Source organism: Lytechinus variegatus, chromosome 3, assembly GCF_018143015.1.
Source record: "Lytechinus variegatus isolate NC3 chromosome 3, Lvar_3.0, whole genome shotgun sequence".
In the NCBI taxonomy this organism is placed as follows: Eukaryota; Metazoa; Echinodermata; class Echinoidea; order Temnopleuroida; family Toxopneustidae; genus Lytechinus; species Lytechinus variegatus.
In genome coordinates, this window is record NC_054742.1 from 66730255 (window position 1) to 66746212 (window position 15958).

Here is a 15958-nt window from a genome sequence, read left to right on the forward strand (position 1 = left end):
GATGAAGAAGGAGGAGGAGGACAAAAAGAAAAAATGACTCGAGGGAGAAAAGAAGAAGAAAGAAAGGAACTTGAAGGAAGGAAAGAAGAAAGAATGAAAGAAAGAAAGAAAGAAAAAGAGAAAGAAAAAAAAAGAAAGAAAGAAAGAAAGAAAACGAATGAAAGAAAGATAGAAATAAAGTATAGAAACAAAAAGTCAAGATTGAAAGTCTGATTTAATTTGTTCCATTTCACAAAATCCTTCTAACCTTACTCTCATTTAATACTTTCTACATAGGGCAAGCGCGTGTTAGATGGTGCTTTTGTAGCTTTTCTTTGTAGTTATGTAGTATGATTGTATATTATATTTTTCTTTCTTGCAATGGTGCACTCCTTTTTGTATAATTGCTGTTTATACTTTGTATGTCTTCCATTAATATATATATTTTTTAGATGTTGTCATGAAATGTGTGTATGTAAATCTGGAAACAAATTTTCTTTGGACCTGAATAAATTGAAAGAAAACAAAGCAACTTTAGCTTTTTGTACACATGAGGGCGTAATATCCAAGATGGCAGCGCCCATGGATGATCATGCCACCAGTGCGATGTCATCATCAGAGACAGCAGAAAAGGACGAAAGAACTGAATCCAGCCAACCTAATATAGACAAAAGAAACTGGAATGAAAGGAGAAAACACAGAAATTGTATTGAAAGAGCAGATTTTGCTTGCAAACACAGTAAGTTATTTTATAGTATGCCAGGCAGTGCACCGCATCCATCCATGGGCATGGCATCCCGATCCCGCAGTTCCGGGCTCCCCTCCACGCCGGCCCGGCCCCACTGCGCTGTGCCCCACGTGTACGCCATACGGCCCCAACCATGCCAACCGCGCTTGGCGCTCTTCCCTTCCAATTGTAGAAAAAATAGATGAATATCCTATTCAGGAGTTGATGACAGTAATAGTTTTAAGAGCTTAATTAGTTAAGGAAAACAAATTACTCAAGCTAAAATGGGCCATGGCCACATACAGTTGAATTATGAAATCAAGAAAATAAAGATTGCAGGCCTTGCTTTGGCTGTTTGGCTTTCCAAACTTTAGATGTTAAAATAATTAGATGATAGATTCGACAGAGTAGTTGTACCTATTTTATTTAATATACAGGTGTGAAATCTGGGGCTTCGAAAATTTGAATAATTTGAAATTTAATATGGACTGCAATATTGAAAACAAATGTTACGACTAAGAAAAGGTTCACTTCTGTATGGCTCTCATTGAACTGGGCAGATTTGAAATATTGATTATTGTTAAAGAAAGAATGGTTGATTTTTGGTTGAGAAATAAAACTGAGAAAAAGAAGTTAAATCCGGGGGGGCACTCGACCAAAAAAGTGGTGGGGGTGTGCCGCGGGCGAGACAAAAAACGGGGGCCTTGGAGCGGGCTTATTGTAAAAAGGAGGGTCCTCGGAACGACAAATGTTTGTGAAAAGGGGGTCCTTGGAACTGATCGCCAGCGTGTGAGCGCGTATGCCTCCCTACGGAACGGTCATGTGTGCATGATGCAGCTAGCGCGGCCTCCGCCGGGGAGCTCTGCGGCCGCTTTTCACCAAACTTGCAGCTCATTCAACGCGATCGGAGCGGTGTAACAAAAAATATGGGAAGCTTTGGAGCGGATTTCTCTCTTCTTTTTTCTCGATAAGAAGAAAATGCTATGCCTTGGAGCAGCTTTCTGTGTTCCTTTTTCAACAAGGCAAAAATGCTATGCCTTGGAACGGAAATTTGAGTGAAAAAATGGGGGTCCCCTCCGCGGCACATACCCACTATGCATTTATACTGAGTGCCCCCCCCCCCCCCCCCCCGCCGGGAGTTAAATATTCAACTATCTCTTGTAAAATTTTGAAAATGTTCATGACCTTGGCATATATTCCTTTTCTTGGGTAAAATTTAAATGAACTTGGAATATCAAATATTTGGACCAATAACAAATCGTTTAGTAATGCTTGGTTGAAATGATGGAATCCGCATTTAAATTGAAACTTAGAGATACGTATGTGCTAAATTGGCAAAGCGTTGTGAACAATAGCTCACAATGTATTACATGTAATTATAGAATTTTCTAAAAATCAGGTTGGCCTTGAAGCTTACTTAATCAGACTTCCCTCTCCCTATAGGATAGCACTCACAAAATTCAGATTTGCAAATCACCGATTACCAATTGTTACGGGTAGATATTCGGGAATAGAATGGCAAAATGGAAAATGCAATCTTTGCACTCTTAATAAAATTGGAGATGAATTTCATTATTTGTTTGAATGTCCGAAATTGAATAACTTGAGGCACAAATATATCAAGCCGTATTTTTACGTCTCGATACACCAAAGATGAATCAATTCATTTATTTAATTCAGGAAACATGAAACAGATCACCAATTTAGCGAAATTCGCATCAGAAATATTAAGGCTTCAATAAGTTATAGTCATAAAATATGCATGATCTTGAATATATTTTATAATGGTTAGGTGGTTACAGTGTTCAAATTATTTTTAATCACTTCATCTTTTTATATTTACTCACATTTTTTTTTTTGGGGGGGTACATTTGTTTTTAGAGTAAACACGTTATCTCTTAAATTGTTGCCTGTATTGGCTGGTATAAGTGAATGTAAATATTGTGAATAATGTAAATATGTTGTATTTGATACTGGGAATTTATTTCTTTGTTATCTGATTTTCTTCATTGCCCTTTTAGTTTTAAGGGTGACATGAGAAAAAAAAAAACCCAAAACATTGTCATTGTCATCGTCGCTCACCCATTATTCTCCTCCTGCATTGTCATTGACTTTATGTTAGTCTTGTCTTTTCTTGCTCTGCCTTTTCTCCTTGTCCTTTGGCCACAATCAATTATCATGCCATGGCAGTTGAAACTTGAAGAATTATTTGTGTTTGCTTACAAATTTTGTCTTGTCTGACTTATTCTCATATCTCTTCACTAGCCACTCATTGAATTAACAAACTAGTTAGATAATTGTAGCAGATATAAATATGAATATAAATAATTATAAATCGATATAAAGTAAGGCTTACTTTAGAAATATAATATTGTAAATGTAATATATCTCAGCATTTCTTATGTTGTTTATATTCATTTCATTTCAGATCCTTATGTAAAATTCATGCTTGCTGCCATGGAACAAATTGGATGGTAAGTGGAAAACATTTAAACATTTTGTGGGTCAAGATTAAGAATGATAATTGTGATAATAATATATATATTGAAAGAATATGTTTAATTACTTAATGCAGGAAACAAATAGAAGGTATGGTTAAGAGTAAAATGAAGATTGACTGATACTTAAAGAAGTTATCATTTTAATGTGTTGCATTTTCATGAAATTATTATTGTATTTCATTTGAGTTATTATTATGCTAATAAATTATGAAATTTTAAGTTCAATTCAATGCAATTTATTCATGTTCTCAGCATAACAAAATGATTATGAATGATAAAATAAAATGTATCAGAGAAAAACAGAAATCTCAGAAGTTTATTAAAACTTGGAGTAGCAGGTCCCAGTAAATTACAAAAAAAATAATCATTACAGCATTCAATCAGAATTAGGATCAGAAATTAAATAAAATTGTATCTGAAAGTGAAACAATTGATCAATCAATGGTAGTTTCTAACACTTGCTTGCTAAATTATTGCTAGTACTATTACTAACTACAAGTACTACAACAGCCTACAAAACACATATTCTTTATCACAAATATCAGTATGCAGTGTGTACAACAGAATGAGGTTCAATACCATAGACTGACTTGAGTAATCCAAGTATAGTGTTTTCAGAAAAGAAAATTAAAGGTCAAGTCCACCTCAGAAAAATCAGACAAGCATAATGCTGAAAATTTCATCAAAATCGGATGTAAAATAAGAAAGTTATGACATTGTAAAGTTTCACTTATTTATTACAAAATAGTTATATGCACAATTTAGTCACATGCAAATGAGAGAATCAATGATGTCCCTCACTCCTTTTTTAACGTATTTTTTATTGTTTGAATTATACAATATTTCGATTTTTACAGATTTGGCAATAGGGATCTTGTCTGAAACATAAGGGAGAAAATTGGAATGTTTTATATTTCTTATAATGAAAAACAAGTGGAATGCCTCTGGCCGTCTCACCTGCATCACGCGGTTCAATATAGCAGCAGTGCTGACTTTGAAAACTACTCTAACTCGCACAAGATGTTCAGTGATACATGGTTACTCTTATGTCCACTCTTTATGAACTAGACCAATAAACTTACAGAGATATGATGGTTATTCAACAAAAAACCCAACATGGCCAAAGTTCATTGACCTTACATGACCTTTGACCTTGATCATGTGACCTGAAATGTGCACAGGATATTCAGTGATACTTGATTACTCTAATGTCCAAGTTTAACGAACTAGACCAATAAACTTTCAAAGTTATGATGGTAATTCAACAGATACCCCTATTCGGCCAAAGTTCATTGACCCTAAATGACCTTTGACCTTAATCATGAGACCTGAAACTTGCACAAAATGTTCAGTGATGCTTGATTACTATTATGTCCAAGTTTCATGAATCAGATCCATAAACTTTCAAAGTTATGATGGGAATTCAACAGATACCCCCAATTCGGCCAAAGTTCATTGACCCTAAATGACCTTTGACCTTGGTCATGTGACCATGATCATGCAGGATGTTCAGTGATACTTGATTAACCTTATGTCCAAGTTTCATGAACTAGGTCCATATATTTTCTAAGTTATGATGACATTTCAAAAACTTAACCTCAGGTTAAGATTTTGATGTTGATTCCTCCAACATGGTCTAAGTTTATTGACCCTAAATGACCTTTGACCTTGGTCATGTGACATGAAACTCTAATAGGATGTTCAGTAATACTTGATTAACCTTATGGCAAGTTTCATGAACTAGGTCCATATACTTTCTAAGTTCTGATGTCATTTCAAAAACTTAACCTCAGGTTAAGATTTGATGTTGACGCCGCCATCGGAAAAGCGGCGCCTATAGTTTCTCTCTGCTATGCAGGTGAGACAAAAAATGGAATAGTGAGTGATGTCATCAGTTCCATTTGCATACCGACCTGGATGTGCATATAACTATGTTGTGAAATTAAGCAAAACTGAAAAATATCATAACTTTCTTATTTTACAACTGATTTTGATGAATTTTTCAGTGTTATGCTTGTTTGATTTTTCTCTTTATTCAAGTAAACTTTTTCTTGTAGTGGACTTGTCCTTTAAATCTTTTCTCTCTTTGTTTCAGCCCAGTGGATCTCGATACACACATAGTGTGTGAGCCGTGTGCTAGTGACAGTCCTGTCAATGGAGGCTTCGATCCGGTGAATGGTCAGGTAAATGGACTGAGTAGTTTGCCAAAACAAATTTCTTATGAAATATGATTTATATTTTTATTTGATGTCTGATGAATTGTCTTTTGTTATAATTAGGTAAATCAATTAAATTGAAATGGATGTTTCAGTCATTTTTTTCCTTAATTTATGAAGTTTTATTTTTTTTCCTATTAAGACATTTCTCTTGATTTTGTAGAGGTAACATGGATTTTAAGCTGATAAGAGCAGGCCTGCATAACATATTCATTTTTGTCAATGTAGAAATTCTGAAATATATATCCAGTGTGGCTTTGTATCCCACACCCACTTTTGATAATTAAAAGGGTGATTCAATGGAAGCTTGAAAGATTTTTTCACGTTAGTGTCCTTTTTGTGTGAATCTTGGGGGGTCTTTCACAAAGATTTATTAAAATGTGACTATAAATGACACTTTACTTCATAGTTGTGTGTGTCACAGTATGAATTGCATTACAGCATTGGTCATATCATGCACAGGTGATACATGCTATTGCATCTCCATCAATGGGAGGGTCAACATGTGTGTTAGTGCCTAAGCATGACCTTATGTCACACTTAAATCTTTGTGAAACACCACCTTGGTGATGTACTCTAGGAGAGCACTGGGGGTGTTTCACAAATTAGCGTTAAGTATAACTTAGAGCCACATTTGAATGTCCAGTTGCATGCCAAATAAAAGGCATCACTGCATGGGTCAAATCAAGCCGAGAGGATCGATGCATGCTACTTGTGTATTAATAAGATTGCGTCGGCACAGAACGTGACTTTAAGTCACACTTAACTCTTTGTGAACCCCCTCCTCTGGGGGGCCGTGTCATATAGCTGATCGGAAGTTAAGAACGACTTAAAGACCGCCTGGTGCTCCTTTCTTACGCGCTAAATAATCACCAATGGACCTTTAATGGCAAACACCATTTACCACAAGAAAGGATCACCAGTCGTTCTTAAAGTCGCTCTTAACTTACGAACAGCTTTATGAAACGGCCCCCAGCGGGGTGTTTCTCAAAGATTTAAGGAAGACTTTGAGTCACACTTAAATACTAAGTTGCATACAGTATGAAAGGCTTGACTGCATTGGTCAGATCATATCATGAGGACGTGCACTACTGCATATCTATCAATAAGATCGTGCATTGCAAATCATGTACGCGTCGGAATTTAAGTGCGACTTAAGTCATACATAAATCTTTGTGAAACACCCCCAGGTCTCTTGAATTAAAAAAACACACTATGCACAAATGCCATTTGGAAGGGTATCTATTCTCGTTACAAGGTCTCTCATGGACAACGAAATATACCAGTCTATATTTGTCAGAAATCAAGTTAAACTCATAAAATCAGTCATTATTATATTTTGCAGATCGTTTTATGTGAAAACAAGAGCCCCTCCCAGAGAATATTGAGTACACTTCTCACCCACGAGCTGATACATGCGTATGATCACTGTAGAGCCAAAGTGGACTGGACAGATATAAGACATGTCGCTTGTTCAGAGGTAAGAAATATATCCCATTGATTTCCAGTAGAGATTAGGGCTTTAGAAAAACAATGTTAACTAACACAACTTGACCAATCATGATAGCCAATATGATATGAAAATTTTAGCTTCAAAGTAAGTGGTGGAACTAGGATTTTGACGGGGAGCAAAGAAAGAGCCAATTTTGAAGTAGAGGGGATGCAGATGAATGTTTTCTTAGACTATAAAGCTATGAATGTTTTTGAATATATGAATATAGAGGGGTCACGTGTCCCTTGCTCCCCGTAATGGGTCCGTCACTGATAGCAATAGACAATTCTTGTACCGCTAGTATCACACTATGATCCAATTCATCATTGCACTTCCACAGCAACAGACTCAAGTTATTTTTCTTCCATCATTAGCTCTACACTGCCTTTCGTTAGTATCACCAAAATAAAAAATCTGGATTTATATTATGAGAAAAAGAAATGACAAGAATGTAAATGTTTCCATTCACTGTGTTTGAGAGAATTTTTTTATATTGTGTCTTTATGCCAGGGAATTTCAAAATTCACAGTCTGAACAGTGCCACGTCCACATCTTTTGATTACAATTTGAGAGATTTTCCTTCATATCAGTAGTTATTCTATATGATATTGAATTTATAATTTTTTGATATGATTTTCTTTTTACATGATTTTTTTTTACAGATTAGAGCCTCCAGTTTGAGTGGTGATTGTTCTTTCTTGAGTGACAGTCTTTACAGCTGGAACTTTAGATTTAAAAATCATCATCAGGTACATTGAAGAAAACACAAAAGGGTTGTTTCACTTAGAGTTAAAGGGAAAGTTTACCCAATTTGGTTCTTATAAAAAACAAATAAGGAAAAACATGGTAACAAAGTTTTAAATAGTGAAGAAGCATTATGTGTGCAAGTTGTCTTAACCCTATATAGCCCGGGGGGGGGGGGGGCCTAAAAGGCCCCCCTCAACATTTTTTGGGATAATTTCTAAATGCAAAAAAAAATAATACGCTGACATTTCATGACTTTTTTCTTTCACATCTCCCGCACATTTTGAGACCCTGTTTGCGAAAATTGGGGGTACACTTGCGGAGATATAGCACATATTCGTGACCAATGTCACCGAAAATGGCAATTTCCATTCACTTTTGTGTGTACAATGTATGGGTTTTACAAGTAGTGTTGTCAGATGAATGTTTTTTTTCTGTTTTTCCTCAAATAACTTTCTTTTGGGCTATCACCAACTATTCTAGATAAAAAATAGAGATTTCAAAACAAAGAAATACATAATAAATTAAAAACAAAGAAATACATAAGAATTTGGAAACACGGAAGGAAACAAGAATATTATCAAGAAAAATTAGCATATGCGCATAATTAATTACTATTATAATCTAATAATTATACAATTTCAATACAGTTGAGTGAGCTGTCTTTTAGATTACATGACTGGCTACTAACATGCTTGATTCCATTGCATTTTCTCAAAAAATGGGGGGAAAACTACAAAAAAATGAAAATTCCTTGAAAAAATTTGATATTTGCATAATTAATTAGATGAATAAAAAATGATAATAAATATCACAAATTTGACAATGCATTCTTGTAAAATACATGAGACACCCACACACACCAAATTTGGTCGCAATCGGTCGAGATCTGAGGGGGGGGGCCTAATAGCCCCCCCCCCCGGGAAATGCAATTTCAAAAAAGCTCGGGCTATATAGGGTTAAGTTGTTGATCAAATTCTGCTGAAATTATTTACATCTGTAATCACCACACAATCAACTTTTTGTTCTTGGGATTTGGGCAGAATTAAACTATTCCCATTCTGAGGTGGCAACAGGCGTCTTTCTTGTGGACCTTATAATAATAATAATATAGGTATATTTACCCAGGGTAGCCACTTCAGTTTCGAAAACTGTTTTACCAGCGGGCCTTGCTATTATTATTACCCTGGCTTTAGCTGAGCTAAAGCTGAATACGAACCTTGTTTGTTGTTTTGTAGTCATTGTTTTAGACACGATCACACTTTTTGACCAATTAGACAGCTGAATAATTCATTATTCTGAAAGTGAGGTACATATAAAAGATATTCACCATTTTTGTCTTGATATTAATGTACAGCACTTTAAAATGCATATTTTAAGTCTTATATATGAATATACAGTTTTATTATTAATATTATTATCATTATTAGGAGTCGTAGAAGATGTAATTCAATTCAATTTAAGGTTTATTTAAAAACATGAGTCACAGCGGAATGGCTGAAATGGTCATGTATACAATGTGCAAACAGGTAAAAAGGCTCATCACATATTTCAAACTTTAGAAAACTGACCTTAGTAAAAAACTGACATTAGAAATACATGTATGTATAAGGCAAGAATACTTGGGCAATAGAAATAAATATGCATGTAATAGCATAACTATTACTCTTATTATTTTTTTTTTGTTTTATCTATATTGTAGACTTGTGTGAAGAGAAGAGCTATTGGGTCTATATTGGCGGTCAGGGACGTTTCTCGGGAGGACGCGGAGAAAGCCGTCGATAGTGTCTGGGAGACATGCTTCAAAGACTATGCACCTTTCACCTGTATACCAAGGAGACCAGCTGACCTGAAATCAGCATCACATGATCAATCACATGACCAGAAAACTGCTTTTCCACCAAAAAGATAACACATGGTTAATAGGCAATCAATTTGAACTGAAATGCTTTTGCAGGTGTACGTGCTTGTGGTATGTGTTGTTTCACACAAGGATATTAAAATAATGATTGACAACCTGTAGAAAGCTTGAAAATATATCTTTCCTAATTTCTCGTTGAAATTTATGGTGCCATAAAACTCAAGCAGATGCTGCTGAGAAATGTATGAGAATGGATGAATTCAATAGCATTGGTTCTTGTAGTCCTTATATTTCATTTCTATTTGTATTTACTGATATTCATACTGCTTTCTTTAGGTATTCAATTTTGAGCAGATGGAAATCTTTGGAATGACCCTATTTTCATTATTTCACTCATTTGTACTGACAAAATACAAAATTTGCACATTATATTTTATATGATGATTATCACTTACTCAAAATTATCCTCTTTTGTCAGCAATTACGTCCCAATGACATGAATAGATGACTTGTGAATATTTGGCATGAATGATATCATGAATTAACTTGGCTGTGGAAATATTGGAATTTTCTCTCTGTGACTTTAAAAATGACTGTGGATGATTATATCAATTTCCACCAGAGATAATCACATCATTTGATTTCATTTACATAACAGGGTATGCTTTATGGTATTCAGAAGTAAGTTACATCGGCACGACAATGAGACACAGATGCCCCATGTTCGACACCATGGTTTGATTAAACTATTGTCTGAACCAGTAGTCTTACTATGGAATGCTAGGTGTGGCACAAATCATTATCTTAAGATGTTCAATTCATCAGATCATTTGGCATTGAAATCATTTAAAGCTGCAAACTACAATTGAATTTGTTACACATTTGCTTAATACAATATTTATTTTCATTTGTCATACTGATACGCATTGTAAAAGTGCTCAGAAAAAGCACTTCAGTTATTGTGCTTCTAAAATTATGCTCTCTATCATTAATATTATCACGATTACTTGAATAATTTTCTGCACCCCAGTAAACATAAGAAACAGATGGTGTACCCAAACTTTTAATATTTTGGGCTTTCTGTAATTTTTGCACAAACTTAGACTTTGCTTAAGTTATATCAGAGTACAAATTACGGGCCAACATTAAAGGGAAAGTTCACCCAGACAAAAAGTTTATTGTAAAAATAGCAGAAAAATAATAAAAAATATTGCAGAATGTTTGAGAAAAATTCATCAAATAATTAAAAAGTTATTAGAAATTCAATTATTTGATTTGTGACGTCATATGCGAGCAGCATTCCTACATAGCGAATGGTAAAAAATCAATGAAATGTCATTTTCTCAAAAAATTGAAAATGGCTTTCACTAACTTTTGTATATCATGGACAAATCATTTCACACCCAATCATGAAAAGAAAACAAAATTAAATCATCAGGAACCATACAAAATTTGAAATTCATACATTTTATATTACATAACACATGGGGTAGCTGCTCGTTTATGACGTCACAAATCCAAAATTTTGAACTCTAATAACTTTCTTACCCTTTCACGGATTTTTCCTCAAACCTTCACCAATATTTTTTACTATTTTTTCTGCTATTTTTACAACAAAGTTTTCTTCAGGGTGAACTTCCCCTTTAACTTTGTTACCTGCAAGGGACGTGGAAATTTGATGACTGGTTTAGTTTTTATTCGTGCAATTTGACAAGTCTTGATAACATTTTCTCTTGCCTTAGTATTATTAATCTCTTTAACGAGTGAAAGTGAAGATAGAAAAAATTATATTGGCAGCATTGCATTTCCTACAATCGAATGAGCAATTTTGGCAATTGTGTGCAATTTTTTTAAGTGAGCATAATTATTATTATGTTTTTGTATTCATTTACAGTATATACAGTACATGTTCATACAGGGGCTGTATAACAGGAGATAAAGATACAGTTTCTCATCCAGAGTAAGAAAGAGAAAAATATGCTGACTTTATTGATACCATTTTCCAGTGCAGTATGTATTACACACTCTGAATTGGCAATTAAAATGAAATCACTAATTAAGGATACAAATTGGCAACGTTTTGTTTAACTGTTGCTGTTATCATTCATATATTTAATTCTTTAAGAGGATGAAATTAATGGAAAATATTAATGATTGCTGCCAATTTGATGATCAAAAGAGATTTATCTTGACTTTATGAAAGCTTCAAAAGCCTAGTTTAAAGTTGTGGTTTAACTATGGAGAGCCAACCGGGGCACAGATCCCAAACATTACATATTCAGTGTATTATTAACTCATCTGAAACTCAAATTGTTCATAATTATCTGGGAATGATAACTGAATTATTTTTAAGAATTTTTTCTTCATTATGAAAACAACAGAAAACAAAATAGTAAACAAAAGAAATATAGACAGAATTTTTGGCTCCCCATAATTTTAGCACAGAGTTAAACTGTGGTCTAAGTTAAACCTGACTTCGGAACACAGGCCCAAGAGTTCAATTCTGAAGAAAAAAAACAGCAATCATCATGAATTATTGATCTTGGGTACACTATTTTCATCAGAATTCCACCTAGTATTCATGCTCTTTAATATTTTCAAATACTTATGTTTATGTCTTCCCATGGACCTATAAGTCCATGATCTTCCTAAGGAACTACTGCTGCAAGAGTTATTAAAAAATGCTGCTATTTGATAAATTTGAATTCAGAGAAATCAAGCAACTGCTTGCACAACTTGAATAATAAATTGGATTTTGAAAATCAGAAAATGGTAAAGATTGCATTTATACTTTTAAATGATTGTTAGAAATTAACAGGGGTGCTGATAATAATATGAAATGAGATTACATTAACATGGCTCCTCCACCCTCTCACACTCACTTCAAAAGTCCACTCTCCTTTACCTTATGTATTTTCTTAGATATCTAAAATTTGACATTTTTTTTAGGTAGAGGAAACCACACTGATGAAAATTTTCAGTAATGATAACCAAGAACATGAAACTGGTATCGTGTGAAAGTGCAACCTGTTAGCGTTAAAAAAACATCTTGATTGGATCTCTATGATCTAAGATTTTTATATATGCATTTTTTTTGCAATGGTGTAAATGAATAGTCCTAGATCTTTGTACAATTTCTCATAAAATTAGCAAAGTATGATGGTCACTCATATCACTTTTTTTTCCATTTCAAGTGAATAAATATGTTGTCTTAAGAAAAAAAATCCAGTACAATCAATAAATATATTTCTTACTTGAATGAAACAATACTCAATATCCAACTCTAGGTAATAACATGGCAAGTCATAAGTTCAGATTTTTTCTGTAAAAAAAAATGAATTTATTCATGTATCATTCAAAACAAACAAAATATCTGCAAATTGTATATGGATACATTCTTTTGAAATAACATACAAATATAACAATTTACGATTTTACATACAAATGAAGAAAATATATCTAGTTAGTACACAATCGGGTCACATACACATACAATTCACAAAAATAAACTTATGAAGTACTCAAAATCTGTATATGATATCAGACCAAATTGTCTACGTGTTGGCAGAATGCTGCATTGACATAAACCTAAAATTATTAGTATATTGCATCCAAGAAAAAGAAAGTTTGAGACAGACATCATAATCATCAAATATATTAAGTTTTCAAATTTGAAAGTTTAGGAAGTTGAAAAAAAAAATTTATTTGAGTCCACTTGCCCAAGCGTAAAAAAATTGAAACTTGGGGGTTTTTTTATTGAGACACATTTGCATATATTCTGTATGAGTTACCAAAGGGATTACTACATCAAATAAGTATCTAAAATCCTCTCAGATGAACAAAACCACAATTTTTATCCTCATTTGAATATCATTCAAATGCAAGTTAACATAAAACAATTTTACCAATAGAGATTCTTCTTAAAGAGCAAGGGGAGGGTATTTTTTGTTATGCCAACCTTGTATTTGATCAATATTTACATTTACATTTAGTTGTGATTAGGGGGATAAATAGAGTTATGACCCAAACTAAGCTTCAAAATACTGAATTACTCATCGACTCATCAATATCTTCATAGACTGGCAAAGACAACTATTGATATTGAAACAAGTGAAAGCAATATTCCACTAAGTATTGCATCTGACCCCCGTTTCTGTAGAAGTTCCCTAAAATGAATTTTTCTGATTCCTAATTCAAACAAAAGGCCATAATGCTTTCATATTATGGCTTGAGCATTTTGAGGAGCGAAGTAAGAATGAAGAAAAAATAGGGGTCAGACAAACAAAATTGTTAGTATTCTATGGAAGTGCCCAAAGAATTAAACATATTGTAGATAACTACAACAACATAACTATGCATAGCTAAAGCAAACAAAGATAGGTTAGGCATATACTATTGCACTGATAATGTACTTGCTATATCAAAGCAAAATGCATAAAAATGAAAAAAAATAATCACATTACAATTCTCTGCTTATATTTCTACAGTATAGTTCTAATCACTAGTAAGGGTGTTTTGTCCGCTTTCAAAATATCTGATGAAGGTAATTCTGTGTATAACATTTATACAGTGAAATGGATGGACTACAGAAGTAGCAAATTGCTGCAGCAATTTAACCTCAGATCTCAAAAAGCTCAAAATGCTTAGGATCATGCTAAACCATGACTACCACATTAAACAATCATTCCAACGGGATTAAATTTCCTTTAACATGACATAGTGGTTTATTTTATTAAAATTGAGAGAGAAAGAGAGAGAGGACGGATTTGAACAGGAAATCACTTGAGTCTATTCTAGCTTTTTGGTGAATCCCCCAGAAGTGCAAGTCACTATTCCAATTTCAGGACTAGATTATGTTAATGTGTATGGTGAGAATTGTAACATGAAATTGTGTTGTACTCAGTAAATTTTCCATATAACATTGAAATTATATAGAATATCCAGGTTTGTTATTTCATTTTGATTTATAAAACCACTTCTCAAGCATGGCTGCAAATTTTGGCATGTAATCTTTGTCTGATAACCAATCATAAAATTTGTAATAGAGCTGGTTATTTTATTCAAAATAAATGTATGGACTGTGATGAGAGGCATGGTTGTTTCTAAATGCCCTTGGACATGATCAGGCCAATATGCTACCCTTGAGCAAAAAGAAACAAACATGTTTATGTGCAAGTTGTCTAAAATCATCAATCAAATTGCGCTGGTAACCGCCAATCATCACAAAGCAAATTTTTGCATGTAGACAAATGATGATTTGGTAATTTTTCTTGTTAACAATAATTGTTGTCCTTGGTAACAACCCCCAGTTTGTTGCTTTGCGTAATGGTTACATACACAACTCCACTTGGGACCAATAAGAAGACTGGATGATTAGAGTTTATTTAAGACAGGTACATAGTTCACATTATTGGCACCTTACGAAAGCTTCAGATGGGCTATAATTGATAAGCCCGATAGGAACAAAAAAGTAATTTTCCAATACTTTGAGATGCTGTAAAAAGTCCCTTGCTGATGGGAGTGGCAAGTTATTTCATTTTTAACCTTGCTGATGAAATACAACAAAGAATGAAGAACTAGAACACAGTAAACATACAAAATATTTACCAATAAAATCATACTTTAATACAGGTGTGTATGAGCCTGAGGGTGTAAAATACAGACGAGATGAGACTTGATAATTAGAACTCTGGGTCGCCACTTCAATTGTTAGCAGTTCTTCCAGCAGGCCTTGTACAACATAATGCCATTTGTACCCCTCTCCATTATAACACACCTAGCGCCTAGCAGGAAGGTCCCTTTCTTAAAAATCTTTGGTATATATCTTGGCCATAGATTGAACCCACAACCTTCCTTTCACAACCACTGGGCTGCATACCTGGGGCCCGTAACACAAAGGTTAGCGACTGATCGTAGAACAATTTTCTACGATTGATTCCGTTGACTACAATGTACAATCAATCGTGAAAATCAAGCTTATGATCAATCGCTAACCTTTGTGTTACGGGACCCAGGTTATTCATTTAAATTCAAATCTACACCACTGCATTACCAGTAGTTGAACCCCGGAGTTGAACTGACCTAAATTCAAACCAAGCAAACAATGCCCAGCTTCTTGTTTTGAGGAGGCGCAATAGCTCAGTCGGGAGAGCAGGGGTTTCGGTTTCCAGTAACCTGGGCTCGATTACCATTTGGTGCGCTAGTGCCCTTTGGTAAGGCATTTATCCTCATTACCAGGTGTTTCGTAGAGGACCTTAAGCCGTCAGTCCTATGAATACTTGCTTACAACCATTCATGCTTTCTCTATCAGGTCAAAACATCACCAGCATTTATTGTGAAGAATTGTTAAAAGAACAAACGGAAAAATTTCTGTAACAAATTCATTATCGGCCAATCAGATTGAAGGATTTCAGTAGCTTTTATCTGTTATTACAAGTT

General features: G+C 34.1%; 1 protein-coding gene and 1 long non-coding RNA gene across 2 annotated transcripts; both read left to right on the forward strand.

Moving 5' to 3' along the window:
- Positions 1–507: 507 nt before the first annotated feature.
- LOC121411723 (mitochondrial inner membrane protease ATP23 homolog) lies at positions 508–9655 on the forward strand. The gene is made up of 6 exons (XM_041604558.1): positions 508–718; positions 3135–3180; positions 5303–5390; positions 6769–6903; positions 7578–7664; positions 9362–9655. The coding sequence occupies exons 1-6, from the start codon at positions 550–552 to the stop codon at positions 9569–9571; spliced, it is 735 nt and encodes a 244-aa protein (XP_041460492.1). The 5' UTR covers positions 508–549; the 3' UTR covers positions 9572–9655.
- Positions 9656–11165: 1510 nt separating this feature from the next.
- On the forward strand, positions 11166–15822 carry LOC121411724. The gene is made up of 2 exons (XR_005969533.1): positions 11166–15418; positions 15535–15822. It is a non-coding gene; the product is annotated as an uncharacterized LOC121411724 (long non-coding RNA).
- Positions 15823–15958: the final 136 nt, after the last annotated feature.

What these genes read in the sequence shown, in the direction of transcription:
- LOC121411723 (XM_041604558.1), top strand. Translation starts at nt 550, where the DNA reads ATGGCAGCGCCCATGGATGATCATGCCACCAGTGCGATGTCATCATCA. An exon ending in AGATTTTGCTTGCAAACACA is followed by an intron (nt 719 to 3,134) that starts GTAAGTTATTTT and finishes ATTTCATTTCAG; the next exon opens with ATCCTTATGTAAAATTCATG. An exon ending in GCCATGGAACAAATTGGATG is followed by an intron (nt 3,181 to 5,302) that starts GTAAGTGGAAAA and finishes TCTTTGTTTCAG; the next exon opens with CCCAGTGGATCTCGATACAC.